The sequence below is a fragment of the Chelonoidis abingdonii genome, chromosome 21 (assembly GCF_003597395.2).
Source record: "Chelonoidis abingdonii isolate Lonesome George chromosome 21, CheloAbing_2.0, whole genome shotgun sequence".
Classification (NCBI taxonomy): domain Eukaryota; kingdom Metazoa; phylum Chordata; order Testudines; family Testudinidae; genus Chelonoidis; species Chelonoidis abingdonii.
This window is the reverse complement of record NC_133789.1, coordinates 15,667,415-15,680,535: the sequence shown is the minus strand read 5'-3', so window position 1 is coordinate 15,680,535 and position 13,121 is coordinate 15,667,415. Positions and strand designations below refer to the sequence as shown.

The following is a 13,121-nucleotide window of genomic DNA, read 5'->3' as shown; positions in this document are numbered from 1 at the left end:
ATATTCTAGGCAGGACTGACTCTATTTTTAGATAAAACATAAAGGAAGGAATGATCCGGGGAGTCATTCCCATTTTTGTCTTTGTGCCCCTAGCCGACCTCAGCGAAGGCCAGCAAGGAGCACCCATGACAGCAGCAGACAGTACAGAATGACTGATAACCATCATCTCATTGCCAATTTACAATGGCATGGCAGACGGTACAGAACTACTGATAACCATCATCTCATTGCCAATTTACAATAACATGGAAGGTAGTACAATAGGGATGGTAACTGTCTCTGCTACCTTGCAAAGGCAAATGAATGCTGCTGTGTAGCACTGCAGTACCGCCTCTGTCAGCAGCATCCAGTACGCATACTGTGACAGTGACAAAAGGCAAAATGGGCTGCATGGTTGCCATGCTATGGCATCTGCCAGAGCAATCCAGGGAAAAAGGGTTCTAAATGATTGTCTGTCATTGCTTTCACGGAAGAAGGAACGAGTGACGACATTTACCCAGAATCACCCACGACACTGTTTTTGCACCATCATGCATTGGGATCTCAACCCAGAATTCCAATGGGCGGGGGAGACTGCAGGAACTAGGGGATAGCTACAGGATAGCTATCCACAGTGCAATGCTCCAGAACTTGACGCTAGCCTCGGTACATGGACACACACCGCCGAATTATTGTGCTTTGTGTGGCCGCGTGCACTCGACTTTATACAATCTGTTTTACAAAACTGGTTTATGAAAAATCCTGTAGTGTAGACGTACCTTATCTGTTTATGGCAGTGGGCCAGTGCTCTGAGATGGTTCAGAAAATCCTTTGTCTGGCTGGGTCATGCTCACATGATCAGGGGCAAATTCAGCTGCTAGATCTGGGGTCAGGAGGAATTTTCCCCAGAGCAGAATGGAGGGATATTGGGGGAGAGAGGGGGAGGGGCACCTTCCTCTGCAGCCTGGGGCATGGACTGACTGCGGGGATCATCAGATATATCTCACCTAGTCCATTCCCAGGTCTCTGCTGGTGCCGCACAAGTGCTCAGTGTTGTGAGGACTGAAATGCTTTAGCTAATGTCATTGGGCTCAGTACATGGGGAGCGAGGTGAAATGTAATGGCCTCTGCTATGCAGGGGGTCGCACTGGATGATCTAATGGTCCCTTCTGGCCTTAAATTCTATGAAGTAACGGCCCTCGGTTTTGTATCCATCTCAATCACATTTCGTGTCAAATTCATCCCTGGGGCAGCTCCACAAGCTCCCATGGGCTGTGCTGAATTGCGCCTTCAGGTGGAAGGCCGTGGCAAGCCTGCCACTGACCATATGTCTGTTTGCCACAAAGAATGCAGAGCCCGCTCCAAATCACTGGGATCCTCTTCTTTCTGTAGGAAGCTTCATTGCACCAGGAATTCCATCCACATCCACTTCTTCTCCTCCTTCATAATGCGGGGAGCTGCCGTGTTCATCAAAGACTCTGTGCTTTTCGCGGATGAATCCATCAATCACTGTACCATGTCAACGGTAAGAGGGTGCTCAGCGGATGGGGTTGGCTCCTTCCTGGGCTGGCCTGGTGCTCCTGCTTGTGAATAGGCTCAGAGAAGAGCCCATGTGAACCTTTTCCTCTCTCCCTTGCCAGGTGAACTGCAAAGTGGTCATTGCCTTTTTCCAGTACTCCGTGCTGGCCAACTTCTACTGGCTCCTCGTAGAGGGGATGTACCTGCAAACACTGCTGCTGTTCACCTTCACCTCTGACAAGAGGTATTTCTGGTGGTACACCCTCATTGGCTGGGGTGAGTAAAGAGAATGCTGGTGAAGTGCACTAACCTGGGATATCCATTGCGAGGACTGTTAAAGAAGGGCCAAAGGTTCTAGGAATCTTCCCAGAGCAGCCCATTAGCTGACAATTATAGACCAAAGCAGAGCTGAAGCTTTTTTGTACAAAACTTTTCTTCAATGGGGAGAAAAAAAATGCAGATTTGGCAATGCTGAAACATCTTGTGAATTTGAGTAATTTTTGGTTCAACCAGAAATTTTTTCCATGACTTTTTTTTTAATTTTCCATGAGCCAAAAAAATCTGTTTGCCTGTTTCTCTACCCAAGGTGACCCCCCACCACTGAATCTTTGTTAAACTGGCTCCACTGAAGGAAGCAGAGCAAGGGATGGGCCAATGACTAGGGGGCTAGTCTAAGACTCCAGAGGGCTCTGTCTCTGCATTGTGTGGTCTCTCTGGGTCTTAGTTCCTCACCTGCATATAAGGATAATAGCCCTGCCTCAGAGGCGACTTGTGAGGTGTACGTATAAAGACTCTGTTAATGGGGGTGGGGGGCATGTAATTATCTAGCACAGAGCAACTTGTGTTCTGTCATTGGTTTCAACTGAGCCAGGATTTCGCCTTGGATCTTTGGGGTAAAGATGTTTGTAAACCATCTAGCAACTTGGGCCCCTGGATGCTGCCATAGTGTATGAGTTCTCTGCAGAATCAATCCTTCTGGAGAGAGCCCACCTTTCTCTAAGTTGACTGTTATTTTCACAGAGTGGGCTGGGTGTGGGCCAACCTACTGGCTGGAGCTGGTGGGAAAAATGGGGTGAGGGGAACATTTTCACAAAAATATTTGAAATGCCAAAGTTGGTTTTGCTGCAGGGAGTCTAAAATGGGCCCACCTTTTGTTGTTCCATGAGACTTTTGTATTGACATTTTGATAGAAATTATTATTGAAATATTTCATTTGTTAAAGAATTGGTAACTGAAAAATGTCCATGATGATTTTGAAAAAAGCATAGACAAAGAAATCACTAAAATTGTCATGCAGACTAGGCAGTATAGCTAATGGTGACAGTCTGTCACAGAGAATTCAGTAAAACACTGGTTTTTCAATGAAAAAAAACTTCTGTTCTAAAAACTTCAAGTCCTACTCTTGATCCAGCGTAACAAAGGACCCAGGTGCTGCTGGAGGGGATGTAGTATATCAAGGGCCTGTGTCTAGGGCAGGGTCATAGTGGGGGACAGGACAGGTGAAAATATTGCAAATTTTTCAGCCACCAACTATCTGAAGATCTCAACATGCTTCACAAAGGAAGATCAGAGTAGATGGATGGGAGTATATGGGGATGGATAGGAGCAGGCAAGTATATGGGAATAGAGAGATGGATCCATGTTCACCATCATGGACAGAGGAGTATGCAGCTGTTAGCAGGAGAAGATGCAGCTGCTGGGATCAGAGCCAGGAGCTGTGTGCCTCATACTGGATCAGGTGGAAGGACAGGCACAGGCAATGAGTCTCATGACAAGTCAGTGGGACAACCCCTAGTCCCAGCTTCCTGCTCTAACCACTGGACCATACTGTCATGTCTGAGTCCTTTTATGTATTGCTGCCTTTTTTATGATTGGGTGGCGGCCACCTGGCATAGTGAACCTCTTCTGCCAGCTCTCCAATGGTCGGCACAGCCGTCAGCAGGAAGAGTGTACCTCCTGGAGCACATGAAATATGAGGAGAGGCTGAGGGAACTGGGATTATTTAGTCTGCAGAAGAGAAGGGGATGGGACTTGATAGCTGTTTTCAACTACCTGAAAGGGGGTTCCAAAGAGGATGCATCTAGACTGTTCTCAGTGGTAGCAGATGACAGAACAAGGAGCAATGGTCTCAAGTTGCAGTGGGGGAGGTTTAGGTTGGATATTAGGAAAACCCTTTTTCACGAGGAGGGTGGTGAAGCATTGGAATGGGTTACCTAGGGAGGTGGTGGAATCTCCTTCCTTAGAGGTTTTTAAGGTCAGGCTTGACAAAGCCCTGGCTGCGATGATTTTGTTGGGAATTGGGCCTGCTTTGAGCAGTAGGTTGAACTAGATGACCTCCTGAGGTCCCTTCCAACCCTTATATTCTATGATTCCACATTGTCTTGCCCACGAATGCCACACCATATCTCATGCGCCACACCAAGAGGCTCAAGCTTTGAGCAGAGTGGGAAGCATCCCTTGAGCATGAACTTCCCTGACACCAGGTCTGCGGTGGGCAGAGAGGGGCAGGAGAGCGTCTTTCCCATTGGAGATGGAAGTGCTGTGGATTTGCCAGGACCTGTTATCCACGCTGGGTGGGCATGGAAGCTCCTTCCTCAGTCATGGTAGGACTCTGCCATCCTGTGGGAGAACAATTGGCCTCTTTCCTTTCAGGTGTCCCTATGCTCATTGTGAGCTTGTGGATCTTTGCCCGGCTACAATACGACAACCATGGGTAAGAACCGTCCATCCCCCAGCCCCTTTATCTAGGAGTGTCACTAAAACCTGTGCATCCCCAATAAGTTCATGTCCCGTGGGGCATGAGTGGAGCCAGATGAGCGACATGGAGCCTACAGGTCTAGAGAGCAGCCATTACACACCCCAGGGGTGGGGGGCGCTGCTCCAACAGCTAATCTGGGGAGTTTCCTGCTCTGACAGCTAAAAACTTATTTCCATTGTCAAAGGGAATGTCCCCCAAGACCGCCAGCCTGATCCAGCATTTCAGAGACCAAGTCAAGGCTTCTAAATCCTGCACGTGAGATCCTGGTCTCACTGGGCCACCTCCCAGCCCAGGTCTGAGATCTGGGGCTAGTCCAAGAGCTCTAAAAATAGCTGTGTAGGTGTTGCTTGGACATGGCTCAGGCTGGAGCTTGGGCTCTGACACCTTCCCCCTTCCCCATCCCAAGGCTTTGGAGCCTGAGCCGCAGCATCTAGACAGCTGTTTTTAGAGCACTAATGTGAACCTGTGGGCCCAGGCTGGGAGGCTTGCTTCCAGGTGCAGTGTAGACACACCACTGAAGTCAATGACAGCTTTAACAGACTTCAATGGGGCCAGCATTTCACCATGGGTTTCTGCCACCCCAGAGTGACCGTGGACCCTGGGGGGCTGCCCAAACTGACCGGCAGAACGAAGGAGGGGAGGAAAGAGGGACAACGCTTTATTATTCTCTATTTTCTGTTCTGGTGGTGTCTACAGGCCCCAATCAGGATCAGGGCCCCTCACGACGGGCACTGTACAAGCATACACACTAGGGACAGCGTCCCAGCCTCGAAGAGTTGCAGAGCTTTGCGGTTAGAACATGGGCACTCATTTAAACTTGCAGGGTGGGTTCTCATGTAGTCTCAGGTCCCTTTATGCCGTGCTGGCCACATGAGAATGAATTTAAGTGCCAGTGCAGTGTCAAGGGGCTTCCCTGAAAAGAAGACCCTGGCCCCGGCCCACATTGCGGGGTGGTTGTGGGGATCCACTAGTGACTTTTGAGAAGAAGGGAGCCTGAGAAGGACTAATAGCTATTCTGCTATAGCAATGCCTGACAGTTTCCCTATGTAGACAAACCTTAAGCAGTACTGATAATGGACTGGCCCCATGTTGCTTTCCCAGTGGGCTGGGCTGCCTTTTCACACCCGAACCTCTTGTTTTGTGGCAAAAAAATTGGCAATGTGAAAATGACATGACTCTCCCAGAAGTTTAGCTAGATGGCCATGCCCACCTCCCAGCCCAGTGCCAGTGGTGGCCATGCCCATCTCCCTGACCCTTCCCCCACTCATTTCAGGCCCTGCCTTTCCCTCTCTACCACTTTGTGACCGCTCACCGTGTTTAATTTTTCTTGCCTCTCCAATGTTCCTAGTTGTCCTGGGCCGGGCTAGGAGGGACCTTCCCAAGTGTCGACAGTGTCATAATGAGTAGAGCCCTCTCTTCCCCCTCCCACCCCTGTAAATCTTGAGATTGTCTGAGTTTTGAATTCCCCCCTCCCCTCCCGTGTGTGTGACAATTACTCCACCACCAACTCACTAATGGATAGTGTGCAAGGAAATTGTGGCTCCCACTGCAGGAGGGCTCACTGTAGGACCCAACACAGATCTCACATGCGCACACACAGACACAGACAGTCCCTGCCCTGAAGAGCTTACAGATGTGAAAAATGTGGTGGTGACTTTGCAACATGATGGATAAGGCTGTGAGTTGGTCAGACTCATACAGGGGCCACCAAACATCCATTAGTTGGGAACAGCTGCTAACTGTTGCTAGCTGGACTGGATTCGGGCTGGTGACTGACAGCTGAAAGGCTCTGTAGCTTGTTAGCAGGACCCCAAGGCATCCAGACCCGCACGAGTGTCAATGTTAGCTCCCAAATGACGCAGAGGCTGGAGCTGTTTGTGGGAAGCAAAAGCACAACGAGTTGGTAATGCTTCTGCACTTTCCCTGCTCTCTCCTAGGTGTTGGGATGACTATGCCAGTCTGTACTGGTGGGTGATCAAGGCTCCCATTCTCTTTGCCATCTTTGTGAGTGTGCCATGTCTTACTTTGTAAACATGTGGGTTGCCAGGAGGGTGGCATGAGAAGGGATGGGCAGCATGCCTGGGAGCATGCCTGTGAGGCTGGGATGCTTGCAGGGAGATGGAGGAGTCCGGCCTGCGGGTTCGGGAATGTCATTGAGTGGTCAGTTCTATTTCGAGACTGAGACAAACTTTCTCTTCCTTTTGCAAGATGAACTTCCTCATATTCCTTAATGTGATCCGAATGTTAGTGCAGAAGATTCGATCCCCTGACGTTGGCAAAAACTACAAGCAGCAGTACATGTAAGCAAAGTGTTAACACTCTCTGGCCCAGTAGTCTGGGCCCCTTCTCCAGGCTGGATAAAACCACTTGGCTCAGTGACCATGTCAATGGCTTGGTCCCAGGAAACGTAATCCCTTCCCCTGCATAGTGCTTAGGCCTGACTTGGCCAGCCAGGGTCCTTCCCAAGGATTTGCATGTCACCAGGCCAGTGGCTGTTATGCTTGGGTGCCATTCAGGGTGTGATTGATATGGTATTGGGGTGTCATAATGGGTGTGATTGTATGACACCCCAACCCCGTATCAGAGCTTTCCAAAGCTTGCAGAGAAATGGAGCTTCTACAGATAGACCAGATCCCTAGCTTGTATCAGTATTGACTGCAATGGAGATGCAACAATTTATATATCTGTCCCCAGTCACTATCATAGATTCAGGACCAGAACAGAAATGTTAAGTGGTGGTAACTCCAGTGAGGTGCTATCCAAAGAGGGAGGCTTTGTGATGGGGTCTGTGCTCATCAGCTCATAAAATCTGGTGCTTTATCAAGACCCCCTAATAGATCCCCAGTGCTACATGGATCTCAGCCACAGTAGAAACTTTGGACCATAAGGTCTTAAAAAACCTGCCCTAATGCCGCATGAAGGTTAGATAGCTAAATCACCAACCATAATAGACTCACAGGACTGGAAGTGACTTCAAGAGGTCATTTAGTCCAGTCCCCTGAACTCATGGCAGGACTAAGAATTATTTAGACCATCTCCGACAGGTGTTTGTTTAACCAGCTCTTAAAAATCTCCAATGATAGAGATTCCACAACCTCTCTAGGCAATTTATTCCAGTGCTTAACCACCCTGACAGTTAAGACGTTTTTCCTAATGTCAAACCTAAACCTCCCTTGCTGCAATTTAAGCTCATTGCTTCTTGTCCTATCCTCAGAGGCTAAGAACAACAATTCTTCTCCCTCCTCCTTGTAACAACCTTTTATATACTTGAAAATGGTATCATGTCCCCTCTCAGTCTTCTCATTTCCAGAATAAACAAACCCAATTCTTTCAATCTTCCCGCAGAGTTCATGTTTTCTAGACCTGTAATCATTTTAGCTGCTCTTCTCTGGACTCTCTCCAATTTGTCCACCTCCTTCCTGAAATATGGCACCCAGAACCAGACACAATACTCCAGCTAAGGCCTAATCAGCCTGAAAGGGCCCGATCCTGCATCCTTTATGCATGCAAGTAAAACGTGAAATGAAACTACTCATATGAGAGAGTTGCAGGCCCCAAGTGGCACCTGTAGCCATAACATTTTCTACATTGTATTCAATACAGAATTTTCCAGCAGTTGTAAGCTATCATTTTGCTAAAGCAAACCCAAACAAGGAAAGCCCCCACAGAGGTCTGAAAATGGCTTATGTCCATGCCAGGTGTCATGCTCGAGCTCTCTGCTGGAGCTGTCTCAAGAAACTGTAGTTAGAATATTGGGATGGTACATTTTCCTCATCACTGTCTTCCTCCAAGTGTCTCCTTAAAACTCCTCCCTCGGGAACCCACTTGACCCCCCCATCCCTTGACAGAAATGGTGTCAAACCCATTTAGAAAATGCAGAACCACCATGAGCTGAGTTAAGCAAGTGCACAGCCTAATGGCAGTTACTATCGTCCTTCCTTCGGCCTCAGACCCTATTGTCCATATGGGTCCATCGACACAGCATTTTGGAGTAAGCCTCTTGATCTGGGTCAACAGAGTTGGGCTAGTGGGGCTCATACTAGCGCTCTGAAAATAGCTGTAGAGACGCTGCTTTGAAGTTGTGGCTGGGGTTGGAGCTCGGGCGCTGAAGCTTAGGGAAAGGGGGTGGGTAAGTTGTTCCAATGTTTAATTATCCTTCTGTTAAGAAAACTGCACTATATGTCTGGTCTGAAATTGTCTAGCTTCAGCTTCTAGCCCCTGGAGCTCGCTCTGCCTTTGTCTCCTAGATTCAAGAGCTTTAGACTTTCAGAAACTCACTATAGACCATCATCAAGTCACCTCTTAAGCTTCTCTTGGGTAAATTAAACAAACTGAGTGCTTCAGTCTGTTCCTTGCAGCTTCTCTTTGAACTCTTTCCCATTTACTCACGTCCCCAGGTGTGTATTCCAATGGGCCAACTCCTTAACAGGCATGGGCTAAATGCCTTGCTGAATTGGGGCCCAAAAACCAATCAGATTTCTAAAAGAATTGTGGGTTTTTGATAAAAGCATGAAATTTGCCATAACCTTAGGGCATGACCTAATAAAGATCTTCAGATAGCGAGTCATCATCAGCTCATGCCATGTTGGCTGTGGCAGCCATTTTAAATTCAGAATTCATTTTTCCCTACTTGCTATTTTCTGACACTGATCATTTATTGAATTAAACCATCTCAGTCCAGTTTTATTTTTGTAAATTTATACTCTTATTGTCTTAGATGTCCTGAAAATGAAAGCAATGAATTGCAATGGCTTGAGATCGTTAGTTCTTGATATTTTAGTACATGCTCTGCAGCACGTCACCAGGGAATATTTACTAAAATATTCATTATATAGAAAAATAACACAGAATGTTTACAAGTTTATGTTCACAAACTGAAAGTTACAATTCTCCTTGCTAATAACAATATTCCCGATTTATCTTGGTATATCAGGATATTGCTGTGTCTCAAAGGTTGAAAAGGTAGTGTACGTAAATAGGCAGCCTAAAACAAAATAAAAGAGTCTCTTTCACAGTCTTCAGTATGTTCAAAGATCACATTCCCCACCACAAGGGCTCAGGGCAACCAGCTCAGTGCTTCCTTGCCATGCTTGCACCTTGATGGCACCCCATTTTGCAGCCCCATCTTAAGAGTTCACGACAATAATCCTGTGCTTCCAGGAGGGTTGTCCACAGTGGGCTCCATCCCTCACTGCCCCCAGGCCATCTCCATTCCTTGGGGGAGGGGAGCTCAGGAGTGTGACCCCAGCAGCATCCTGCTTGGTATGCAGCTCACCCACTGTGCTGAACCAGAGCAGGTTTGGTCAGTGGGAGGGATTCCACAGCTCTGCCCTTGTCTCAAGACCCTCTTGTGGGCCACACCAGCAGCATTTGTGCCACTTGTCCTGTCCTGCAGAGGCACCACAAGGCACTGCAGCAGAGACTTCGTTCCATCCACCATATACTGTGATGCAGCAGACAAACTCATGAAAACAGGGGACAGATGCCTGTTGGGGGTCCCATGGAGATTTCTTTCAGATGCTGCGTCACAACTCATATCAGCATGAAACGCTGGGAATGCCTTTGACTTGCTTGGGCCAAGTGAAGAAGTTGTCTCGTGGGCAGGTACAAGTCCAGTCCACAGTGCAGGGATCTGAGGTCTTTCCACATATGTGACAGCAAGCACTACGCCATCGGTGTCAACTGTGCATATGAGAACTGGAGTACCTCTGTGACTGAATGCAGCAGCAGCAGCATCATTCTGCTATTTGCTCCCTCATGGTTGCCTGAGGAAAGGCTGGTCTTATCACAGGTAGGGCTGCGGTGTATATCTTGACCATCCGTGGTGATTAGCTCTTTGCCTTCTATAGCTAACTGTGTAATAGACTATGCAAGGAAGCAGCAGATTCATTTTTATTTTCATTTATGCGCAGAAACTCTTGCCAGTTTTAGTGGTAGAGGGATGCAAGGCTTGGTGCTCCTCTTGACTCCCTTGTGCTCCTGCTTCTGGTCTGGGCCTTGAGACAGCAATGGAAACATCCCACCCTCCTGCAACACTGTAGTTGTGTCTCAAAGTGGGGAATAAAAATATTTATAGCATTGTCATCAAACATGTTACTAGCAATGGGTTTCAACATCTTCACAAGAGCTGCCCCATCAAAAACTATGACATCTACTGCCGGAGCTGTATCTTGCAGTTGAACATAGCCCTTCCAGAATAGCCATCAGGTCAGATTGCTTGCCAAGCTGTAGTTTGCCCATATGAGACAATGAAAGGGAACATGCCTGATTCTTACACTGAGAGAAATATCCCGGTGACCATCATGTGTTTGGCAAGGTATGTACAAGTCAGAGAAGGGGAGCAGTCATTTGTCAAGGAGGAAAACTGCAATATGGTCTTGGAGATCTCCTTTGCAGGGGGCTGCTGAACAAGAGTACTTTATTTCGCTTGCTAGGCTCTGATGGCTTTGTTTTGTCTTGCAATCCCTGTTACAAACATGGTATACCGCTGCTGCCTGATCTTCTCAACCTCCATAATGCAATCACAACAGGCTCTGCAATATCTTTGGTGACCAGTTTAACTAAGTCTACACCCTCTTCTGAGAAAGGGTTGCCCATGTCTTCTATGACCTCAACAAGTGCCTTGACATGTAATGCAAAAGAAACCTAGGCACCTTTCACTTGCTCATGGTGCTTTGTGTTAGACCTTTTCAGGGGGCTCCTTTCTCCACTTCAAATTCTCCTCTCAACATGGCCACCTCTGGTCCTCCTATCGTCTGGCACCAGAGGGCTTCTGGACTTTGTGTTAGGCCAACAGCTCCACCAGTCCCTTTGATTGTGGCATTATTTTGCTCATGAGCCTGGTCAAGGGCGATTGCAGAGAAAACATGCTGTGTCTTGGAAACCTGACAGTTTCCCTTTTAGTTGTGTCAGGATACGTGAAGGTTTCCCCTATCTTGGAAGTGAACAGGGCACCCATAAAAGCATAATTAGTATGATCTAAGGCAAAGAACCAGGGTGAGAGCCTTCCCAGGCATTCAGTCTATAGTGGAAAGTTGGCCTGTTGGATTGACAGCACATAGGTCAACACAAGAAGCTCCAGATGAAGTGTGATATGCCAGAAGCAGAACACTGGGTTTTATTATTTGCACTTGTCACACCATTTATCATTTCCCAGGGGACTCCTCTTCCCCGAGACCTTGTATACTGTATGCGTGCATTCTGGAGCAAGAAGTAGCTTGCTGGTAGCTACTTGGTGGGCACACCTAGTACATGTGACATGAGACATTTTTCAGGAAGGAGTTGACCATTCCAAGAGAGGCCACTGGGACCTGAACAAAGACTTGTGTGCATCTGCTGTCTTCTATCCAGTCTCCAGTCAGCTTTAGACTTGCCATTTCCAGGTGAAGACAACTCAGCATAATAACGAAATTGTCCCCAGCAGGCCAGGCTTAGTATCTTTTTGGTTATGATGAAAAGGGGCTGATCCACAGTGAACACTGGCACATGGTGTGGGTTAGCTGATGAATAGCATTCCTTATCACATCCATGGCAATTCAGATCATTGCCACAGACTTGGAGTCAGCTGGAAGGGGGCAAAGAAGCTCAGTGATGGCTGAGCCAAAGTCTGGCACTGGCTGTTTGGCATGGTAAGCTGCCCAGGAAATGTCTTGCTTGCCATTGATGGTCTCCAGACTGGCTGCTTGTCTTACCAGGTCAAGCCACCTGCGTTCTTCTTGCAGGGCCTGGGTAATCTGTTGGCAGTCAGTCTTGACTTCACCATTTGCAGAAAGGATGGGAAGGCTGGTTTTCTTCACCATCAATGGAGGGATAAGTGTGAGAAATTCAAGATTCTTCACTGATGCTTCAGTGTCCCAGGAATTTCCCAGACAGCTCTCTCCAGCTGAGCACTGGGATGCTGAAAAATTGATATCCCAGTTCCGTAGAAGGAGTCGGTTGCTGTGGTGGAGCTGGGATTGTCGTCTATCTCTGGCTGCAGTAGTGAACAGATCACCAAAAGTTTTAGAGGACCGACTATATATTCTTCCTCAAAGTGCTGGCATGCATGGTTTGCCATGCTTGTAGAGATAGCCAATCTCTGTCCTAGGAGATGGGCAATCCCAGTTTAAAAATGTATCTACTAGCTCACTTATTTTTTGTGTCTGTGCAAGAAGTGTCAAACCAGTGTAGATTGGAAAAGGTGTTGCTTGAGCTTTGTTGTGGTACAAACTTTCTGTTCCTTCATGGCAATGGATGTTGCTGTTGCACTGCACCAGCTGTGCCGAAGTAGGGGAGAGCTTGACAAATAGAAACTTGTTGGGACTGAGTTTTAATGTTTGGACCATCCAATATCATGGACATAGTTGCCAATAGTGACCAGGCACAGACTTTCCTTGGCATCCTGGATCGAATGATTCAGTAAACTGTGTTTTTCATTTCAAATAAGTCCCTTTGAATGTTTGTTGTTTGGGTCAGGTGAAGTGCTTCTCTGTCACAATCTTCCTTATTATGCTTTTTGTTGGGCATGTCCAATAATCCTGGTTGAAGGCAAGGAGTGCATCACATCCTTTGTGTGCTTGGATATCTGGAATATGTGATGGGATGTGGGTGTCATAAGTAGATAGGTAAGGTAAGGGTTAATTTTCTTTTCCTGTAAAGGGGGAACAAAGAGAACCAAACACCTGACCAGAGGACCAATCAGAGAACTGGATTGTTTAAAGTCAGGGGCGGGAATTTGTATACTCGGGGTCTTTGTTGTTTCCTCGGCTATGAGTAAACAAGTTTCCTTCTAACTCCATCTTATCTCAAATATTCTACCAAAAGTCTGTGAGTACAAAGGGAAACAAAGTAATTCGGCTATGAGGAGCTTTGTGTTGTATTTACAGAT

General features: G+C 47.3%; 1 protein-coding gene across 1 annotated transcript in view; it reads left to right on the top strand.

Moving 5' to 3' along the window:
- LOC116817884 (vasoactive intestinal polypeptide receptor 1-like) overlaps nucleotides 1–13,121 on the top strand; it is a 53,014-nt gene that overhangs the window by 26,441 nt on the left and 13,452 nt on the right. The window contains exons 5-9 of the mRNA XM_075059797.1: nucleotides 1,372–1,504; nucleotides 1,620–1,773; nucleotides 4,150–4,210; nucleotides 6,193–6,259; nucleotides 6,464–6,555. Of these exons, the coding sequence (XP_074915898.1) occupies nucleotides 1,372–1,504; nucleotides 1,620–1,773; nucleotides 4,150–4,210; nucleotides 6,193–6,259; nucleotides 6,464–6,555 (507 nt within the window). The remainder of the gene's footprint in view (nucleotides 1–1,371; nucleotides 1,505–1,619; nucleotides 1,774–4,149; nucleotides 4,211–6,192; nucleotides 6,260–6,463; nucleotides 6,556–13,121) is intronic.